Raw genomic sequence first — 8,914 nt, forward strand, 5'->3', positions numbered from 1 at the left:
GCACTGAGGGCGGGGCTTTGGCGGCTGAGCAGTTCCGCTCAGGGTTCCGTCGCTTAAAAAGTGGCAAAATGCCGTTTGTAAGTAACCGGACGCACCACTTGGACTTCTGAGTACAGGAAAAACGCACTGAGACTCAGGTGTCCGAGCGGAAGGAGCGGGAGCCCAACTGGAAACTCCTCTCGCCATTCATTGCCCCTAGGCTTCCGCTCTGCTTCCTTCAGCGTCCACCCAGTTCCTCCTCCCGCCAATGAGAGCTGAGGAAGTTGAAGCCCCCGCCCGACGTGCGTCAGGCGCTTTGGTGGTACGCACGAGAACGCCTGCGCAAACGCGCGTGGGAGGCGGGCCTGGCCAACTTCTGAACAGGAAGCAGTTCGCTCGCGCCTAGGTTGGCGCGGGCTGGGAGGCGTTCCAGCCCGTTAAGATGTTGCGCGTGGTGAGCTGGAACATCAATGGGATTCGGAGACCCCTGCAAGGGGTGGCAAATCAGGAACCCAGCAACTGTGCCGCCGTGGCCGTGGGGCGCATTTTGGACGAGCTGGATGCGGATATCGTCTGTCTCCAGGAAACCAAAGTGACCAGTGAGCGCTCTGGATTCCAGGATCCCTACATACTTTTTCTTTCCCGCTAACTTTTGTCCCCTGTCCCATGTAATTTTACTTTCCCAGTTTCCTATTCTTGGAGTCCTGTCCTTAGACCCAGGTGCCTTCCCTCTTAAACTTCCATTTCCCACCCTAGCTAGATCCCCTAATTGCACTCCATCTCCTGTCTTCAGCAAACTTTAGCTCCTTCTCGAAACCCCATATCTAGTCAGATTCCCACTCATTCTCCGGCCCCAAACTCAGTCCCCTGAATTTCCTCCTTCCATACGCTGTCCATCTCCCCGCCGCCAAGTCAAACCCCCGAATTCTTCATCCCTGCCCCAAGCTCAGATCCTCTAATTCCCACCCCATCTTTGACCCCAGCTCAGTCTAATTTCCTCTTTTTCACATTTCCACCTCAGAACCCCAGTACCCCTTATCTATTCCCATCTCTCCTCCCAGCGGAAAGTCCCTAATTCCCACCTCATTTCCCACCCCAAGCTTAGATGTCCTCTTATTTCTTCACCCTCCTATCTCCCCTCAGAATCCCCTAATTCCTTTTCCCTCCACCCCCAGTTCAGATCCCCTAATTCCCTCTCTCTTACCTCTCACCCTTAGCTCAGATTCCCACTGTCCTCTCGTATGTCCATCCCCATCCCCAGCTTCCTCCTATCGTTCAGACCCCCAGGCTTAGCTCTGATTCTTTCCCCTTCCCACCTAATTCTCCACCTCCACTTCATAGTCTCTAACCGCCCCCCCCAAGCCTTCTAATTCTGATATCAATTTCCTCTCTGACATTTCCCATCTTTCTAGGTCCTCCTCTAATCATGGATATTTCATTCCCGTCACCCCCAACTCTGGCTCTGATGTGTGCAAGGAATTAGCCTACAACTGTAATTCCAGGCCTTTGTGTTTCTCGGATGCTAGTTTTACCTCTGACTTAATCTTACATTTTTTTTTTTTCCAGGGGATGCACTGACAGAGCCCCTGGCTATCGTTGAGGGTTATAACTCCTATTTCAGCTTCAGCCGCAACCGTAGCGGCTATTCTGGTAAATGGGGCTTTCTGTGGACTTTTAAATTAGTGAGGGAGGCAGATAGGGGAAAAGGGTTTCCAATATTTGATGAGAGGGTAATAAGAAATCTTAGACATTTAGTTTACAGAGCTAAAGCTGCATAATAGTAAATTACATGAAATATAATTTTTATGGATAGAATTATCCTACTGGAAATATAATTTTTATGGATAGAATTATCCTACTGGACCTCAGAAGTACAGTAGTAGTGTGGTGCTTAATTGTGTGAACTGTGGAGCCAGACAGCCTGGGTTTGAATCATGGCTCATTTCCTAGCTGTGCACCCTCTGGCAAGTTACATTACCTCTTGGTGCCTCAGGTTCCTCAGCTAGAAAATGAGGGTAATGTTTACCTTCCAGGGCTGTTACAAGGATTAAATGAATTAATCCATGTGATAATAATAATTGCTAATACGTCTTGAGCACTCACCATGTATCAATGTAAGACACTTAGAACATTCTGTGGCTTTTTTAGATGTAGGAACTGAGACTCCAGGGTTTGAATAAGGTTGCCCAAGAACCACACTTTATGAAGATGACTTAGGTGACTTGTGTGGGGACAATTGGAGTGGGACAGGCTGTGCAACAGGCTATTGACTGCCAGGTCTGCTCAGAGTGCCCTGTCTGTTCCCAGGTGTAGCCACCTTCTGTAAGGACAATGCTACCCCAGTGGCTGCTGAAGAAGGCCTGACTGGCCTGTTTGCCACCCAGAATGGGGATGTTGGTTGCTATGGAAACATGGATGAGTTTACCCAAGAGGAACTCCGGGCTCTGGATAGTGAGGGCCGGGCCCTCCTCACACAGCATAAGATCTGGTAATAGCTCATATCTCCCTGCTACTGAGCACTGCTGGTGCTACTCTTTGAGTGTGAAGATTCTAAGGCTTGCCATGTAAACATACATGCACCGTGGAGAAGTTCCCAAATTTGCCTTTCCTGGTTTAGTCCTGGCTGGGCTACTCAGTGTGTGACCCTGGCAAATTTTTCCCCCCTCTGAAGCTTGAGTCTCCATCTCTACAATGTGGGGCTGGCCTAGTGATCCAGCTCTTATTACCATAGACATCTCAAAAGCAACTTAGTGCTGAACTCACTGCCCCAGGTTGCTGTCTTTCTGGGTGTTCTGTCTTTGTGAATAGCAGCACCATTACCTGGTGGTGATCCTTAGATATCCCTCTCCCTGCCTTATCAGTAGTCAGTCCCCAAGTCCTGTGCATGCCAGATCATTTGTGTCTCTTTAACCCCTTTCTTTTCCATCCCAGACAGTCACAAAATGGAAGCCATGTGGTATGGGGAAGGGACAGAAGGGGAGGTTTGAAACTGACCCCTTTTGGGGGTTTCTCTTTTCTCCAGCACATGGGAAGGGAAGGAGAAGACCTTGACCCTAATCAACGTGTACTGCCCCCATGCGGACCCTGGGAGGCCTGAGCGGCTAGTCTTTAAGATGCGCTTCTATCGTTTGCTGCAAATCCGAGCAGAAGCCCTCCTGGCGGCAGGCAGGTACTGCAAGCCTGGGCAGTAAGGCTTCCTTGAGTTGGTCCTGGGTGCCCAGCCCTGTGTCAAGCTCCATTGAAAGGGATATGGACCCTTTGTCTCTGAGTTCTTTCACAGCATAGTTGCAAACACCAATATGCCCACCTGAATAGGCTCTGCTCAAAACAAACATGGGTTTTGTACTCTGAGCACCTATTCAGGCTCCTGCTCTTACTCATTGTGAGCCCTAGGGCTAGTCTTGCCTCTGTTTTCTCTTTTGTCAAATGAATATATGAATCTCTACCCTACACAATAGTTTTAAGGGTAAAATGAGATGAGAATGGTAAAGTGCGTGGGAGCAAAGGAAAGTCTTGTTCCAGGGAAGGACAGGAAAGTGAGGTTGGGTTAGAGCAATCAAGGGGAGGTGGTATCTGAGCTCAGCTTTGAAGGACAAGAAAAATGCCCATTGGCTACTGATTAGTGAGGCAGTCATGTCAAACATGGAACACTGTCACCTTTGGAGATCAGAATTGGGTTGGTCAGATATGAAAGGCAGCAAGTTTGTGGTAAGATTGGAGAGGTAGGCTGTTATGAGTTGCTGTTGGCTAGGAAGCCTCAATATGGGAGAGGGCCTGTCTGAGCTCTTGGGCCCAGGAAAAAGTATATGGGCCAGGACTGCTGCACCCCTTTCTAACAATCCCACATTGTGTTTTTCAGCCATGTGATCATTCTGGGTGACCTGAATACAGCCCACCGCCCCATTGACCACTGGGATGCAGTCAACCTGGTAAGGCTCCCTCTAGGTGCCTGGCCCCACTCCTGACTGATTCTGTTTGTCCAGCCAACCAACGCTGAGTTTTTGGCCCAGGGACAGCTTCCTTTATGGGAAAGCGGAGCTTGGCTTGCAATACTATTCTTATAGTACTGAGGATTGGTCATTCATTCAATAGACAATACTGACTCTGCCCATGGCCTGGCCCTGAGCCACATACTGAGGACTCAGGAGTCAGATCCAGCCTTTGGCTCCTAGGAGCTCTCCAGCATGGTGGTGGGCTACAGACACATGGCTAGCCAATTATAGGATGGTATTCTCAGGGCAGAGGCACAGATGGCATCCCAGAAAGCTACAGGAGCTCAGAGATGGGATTCCTAGGTGAGCTCGGACATCAGGACAAGCAGCTGAAAATGGCTGAATCTTAACAGATGAGTAGAACAGAGCTTTGAAGTAGAAAGCATTCTAGCATGGGCAAAAGTTTCAAGGTGAGAATTGCATTGTGTGCATGGGGAACCACAAGTCCCTTTCTTCTTAGTGACACAGGAAGGGAGGTGAGTGGCAGAATGTGGGGCTGGAGAGTTGTTGGGGGTCAGATTTCAAGGACTGTGAATTCCACATTGCCTTGGTCATTTCCTTAATACACTGTATTTCTTGTTTATGAACTTTCAGTACCTCCCTGTTACCTCTGTGATGCAGAGAAAACATGGAGACCTAGCATTCAAGGCTCTCCTTGGTCTGTGACCTGTCTCTTATTTCCACCTTCAGTGTCCCTACACATTTTGTCCTCTCTAGACAAGTTGTCTCCTGTCGGCCCGTTGTAAAAGTTATTCTCATTCTGGCTTTTCTCACTGTGCCCTGAATTGGTGGACATGACCCCCTCCCTGTCTTTTTGTTATATGAACCTCTTATCTCTAAGTTCCCCTAGGCCCATGGTTTTCAGCCCCTAACTGCATATTAGAACAAAAATATCAATATCTTAGCACTACTCCAGATCAATGAACTCAGAACTCTCGAGTGTGGGGCCAGGGTAGTGGCACGTTCTAAAAGCCCCCAGTGTGACTTTATTGTGCAGCCAGGCTTGAGAACCACTGCCCTAGAATCTACAAGCCAGCTCTCATCTTTTCTTGCCTTATGTCTCACGATGGAGGATCAGTGATTTATGCTGGTACAGTCCTACTCAGCACTGGGCTTGGCTTAGAGAAGGGACCGTGGGAATATTCCTTGATTAATTCGCAGAAGAGCTACATAAATGTAGATATGGCTCCCAGCTGGGAAAATGAGCAGAAGTGAGAGAATGAGAGAATGGTGGTGGTGGTGTGGTGGGGAGCGGAGAGAATGCTACAAAGTGTGAGCCTTCAGTCCCTCCCTGCCTCATTCCTCTTATGCATTCATTCAGTGTGTTCTTTCAGATTCCTGTGATAGCATCATACATCTTTGTGCCTTTTCTACTTAGTTCAGAGGTATCCTAGATCTCTTATGTATACCTCTTTCATTTTCTCCTCCAGGAAAAGTGAACTAATAGTGCCAGCTCAGGTGACTTACACAGTCTTTCCAAAATAGCAGAACATACCCACTTTCTACCAGGCTTGCTCTTTTAGTCTTGTCATTTCTGTAAATGGCACCATCATCCCCTTGATTGCTTCAACTTAAAGCCTGGGAATTGTGCTAGTATTGTCTTTCTTTCTTACTCCACTTCCCACATTCAGTTAGTCAGCAAGTACTGTTGATTCTAGCTACAAATCATCTCATAATTTCATGTTTCTGTCTCCTCTGGCACCCACCCTAGTCCAAGTGACCATCATCTTGCTTGTGTGACTATGGCAGCCATTTCCTGCTGGTATTCTGGTCTCCAGTCTGGTCTTTCCTCAAGTCTTTTGGGTACGCAGCACACTCCCTCCACAGGCCCAGCACAGAGACTGTTCTTAAAGTTAGGAGCACCCTCCACCTAGGTTACTCTTACTCAGCCCCCACACCTCAGCTCCAGATCACTTCTCGAAAGGAAGCCTCCTTGGTCCCCAGGAGTAGATCAGGTTCCTACTTTGTCCCTGGCATCATGCATGGCACATAATAGGTATTCCATGAACATTTCTTGCATTGAATGAGTGGGTGGGTAGGTGGATTGAATGGATGGACTGATGGATGATGGATTGGGGATCAGAGCCTAAGGAAGTATTCAGACCTGGATCCTTGCAGGTCCTCAGCTCAGGAGGTAGGAATGGTCATTGAGGGCTTTGACACACTAGATAAACCAAATAGTGCCAGAGGGTTTAAAGGAAGAAGTTGACAGTCTTCCTAACTCTTAACCCCAGCCCTGCTTCCTAGAGGCAAACACTTTTAACTTCCTGTTTTCCATCCTTTTGAAAAGCAGTTCCGGGAATTGCTTTGAGTAAGCAGACTTTCAGATTTGCCATTGACGGACCAATGCAAGACAAATGCAAGCTCGTGCAGAGGGAAAAACAAGCATGGTCTTTTAAATCAGTAAGGATGAAAATCAGAATCCCAGCTCTGCCAATTCCGGACTGTGTGACCTTGAGCAGTAGTCCTCTTGGGACAACCAAATTTTCTTATTTGCAAAATGCAGCAGTTAGTCTAAGTCCCTTCCAGTTCTAGGTATCTAGTTCTGTCTCTCTCTCTTCCAACCCCCTTTCCTCCTCACCTAGGAATGCTTTGAAGAGGACCCAGGGCGCAAGTGGATGGACAGCTTGCTCAGTAACTTGGGGTGCCAGTCTGCCTCTCATGTAGGGCCCTTCATCGATAGCTACCGCTGCTTCCAACCAAAGCAGGAGGGGGCCTTCACCTGCTGGTCAGCAGTCACTGGCGCCCGCCATCTCAACTATGGCTCCCGGCTTGACTATGTGCTGGGGGACAGGACCCTGGTCATAGACACCTTTCAGGCCTCTTTCCTGCTGCCTGAGGTGATGGGCTCTGACCACTGCCCTGTGGGTGCAGTCTTGAGTGTGTCCTCTGTGCCTGCAAAACAGTGCCCACCTCTGTGCACCCGCTTCCTCCCTGAGTTTGCAGGCACCCAGCTCAAGATCCTTCGCTTCCTAGTTCCTCTCGAACAAAGTCCTGTGTTGGAGCAGTCGACGCTGCAGCACAACAATCAAACCCGGGTACAGACATGCCAAAACAAAGCCCAAGTGCGCTCAACCAGGCCTCGGCCCAGTCAGGTTGGCTCTAGCAGAGGCCAAAAAAACCTGAAGAGCTACTTTCAGCCCTCCCCTAGCTGTCCCCAAGCCTCTCCTGACATAGAGCTGCCTAGCCTACCACTGATGAGCACCCTCATGACCCCGAAGACTCCAGAAGAGAAGGCAGTGGCCAAAGTGGTGAAGGGGCAGGCCAAGACTTCAGAAGCCAAAGATGAGAAGGAGTTACGGACCTCATTCTGGAAGTCTGTGCTGGCGGGGCCCTTGCGCACACCCCTCTGTGGGGGCCACAGGGAGCCATGTGTGATGCGTACTGTGAAGAAGCCAGGACCCAACTTGGGCCGCCGCTTCTACATGTGTGCAAGGCCCCGGGGTCCTCCCACTGACCCCTCCTCCCGGTGCAACTTCTTCCTCTGGAGCAGGCCCAGCTGAACCAATGGAGGCCTGGGGACATCTGGCATGGTCACCCCTGCACATGATCTGAGGCCAGCTCCCCTTCCCTGAGCTGCCTCCTGCTTCTCCCTCAAAGTCTCCTACCCTTCTCTTCCTCTTTTAAGCCCTCTCTTCCTCGCTTTCCTTCCTACCTAGCTCCTTGTTGGTGAGCTTCTTGTGCCTTAATCCTGTGACCCAGCCCCTTACACCACTTTCCACCTTCCTGTCCGAAGTACACGGACACTAGCTGCCCCGGGAAGTTGTGTGATTTTAAATCACTTCTGTCTTTGCTGGAAAGTGTATTTGTGCATAAATAAAGTCTGTGTATTTGTTTCAGGGTTGCACTTTGGACATTGTGGAGGTACTCCATAAAGTTGAGTCAGAGAAGCTATCTCAATACTTGGTTTGCCGGCTGGCTGTAGCCCAATGATATAATTCCCAGGGAAAGGGGAGGAGGGAGGGGGGAGGAGGGAGGAGGGAATAGTGAGGAGTGAGCAGCAGTGCTCACCATAAAGGATTCTCTGCTCAGTTGTAGGAGTTTCCTGTACGGCTAAGGTTAAATCAGCAAGGAAGGTGGGCTGTGTAGCCTTAAACCAGAGCTTTCCAGCTAGTGCGTCCCACAGCTGCCACAGTGGGTTACAGGGTTGAAAGAAACGGTCCTCAGCCCTCAGAGTTGCCAGGCAGGGCCTGGCACCACACAAGTCTCAGGGACGATTGCCTCCTTAGCAAGTAGTATCATTAGTACCCCTAAGTGTGCCATGGAAATGTTTCCTGTATACTGTGACCTGGAAAGTGGGAGCATTGCTTTGAACACAGTGCTTGCTCTAGCCAAGCCTCTTCTCACCTTTGAAAATGGGACTGGTAGACCAGGCACAGTGGTGCACGCCTGTAATCCCAGCACTTTGGGAGGCTGAGATGGGTGGATCACCTGAGGTCAGGAGTTCGCAACCAGCCTAACATGGTGAGACCCCGTCTCTACTAAATACAAAAAAATTAACTGGGCGTAGTGGCGCGTGCCTGTAATCCAAGCTACTTAGGTGGCTGAGACAGGAGAATAGCTTGTACCTGGGAGGCGGAGGTTGCAGTGAGCTGAGATCACGCCATTGCACTCCAGCCTGGGCAACAAGAGTGAAATTCAGTCTCCAAAAAAAAAAAAAAGAAAAGAAAAAGAATGGGACTGGTAAATCCTGTTCTGTGGGATGCCGTGGGAGGGAGAGAGGATAATGGATTGAGGAAGACATCCATATCCCCTTATGGAAAATACCTCTTTGGTTTTGGGGAACCACTCCTTTCTAGGGAATTTGGTTAGGGCTGACTCATTTCCTGGCTTCAGGGGCTACCCTGGGCCCAGATTTCCAGGGCCCGGATTACCAGTGAAGAGTCAATCCCTGGATTTTTATTGAAACCATTGGAGAAGAGCCATTTCAAATAAATCTGCCA

At 49.5% G+C, this 8,914-nt stretch overlaps 1 protein-coding gene across 2 annotated transcripts; it reads left to right on the plus strand.

Moving 5' to 3' along the window:
* APEX2 (apurinic/apyrimidinic endodeoxyribonuclease 2) lies at positions 1 to 7,810 on the plus strand. 2 transcript variants are annotated; one of them, XM_016943637.4, is made up of 6 exons: positions 1 to 578; positions 1,546 to 1,629; positions 2,287 to 2,467; positions 3,002 to 3,148; positions 3,839 to 3,908; positions 6,557 to 7,810. In XM_016943637.4, exons 1-6 carry the CDS (start codon positions 422 to 424, stop codon positions 7,472 to 7,474), a joined length of 1,557 nt encoding a protein of 518 aa, XP_016799126.1. In that variant the 5' UTR covers positions 1 to 421; the 3' UTR covers positions 7,475 to 7,810. The 2 variants fall into 2 exon arrangements, with proteins under 2 accessions (XP_016799126.1, XP_063660326.1); XM_063804256.1 differs by lacking the exon at positions 2,287 to 2,467 and having other exon boundaries at positions 314 to 578.
* The last annotated feature ends 1,104 nt before the right edge of the window (positions 7,811 to 8,914 follow it).

Source organism: Pan troglodytes, chromosome X (genome assembly GCF_028858775.2).
Source record: "Pan troglodytes isolate AG18354 chromosome X, NHGRI_mPanTro3-v2.0_pri, whole genome shotgun sequence".
Classification (NCBI taxonomy): Eukaryota; Metazoa; Chordata; class Mammalia; order Primates; family Hominidae; genus Pan; species Pan troglodytes.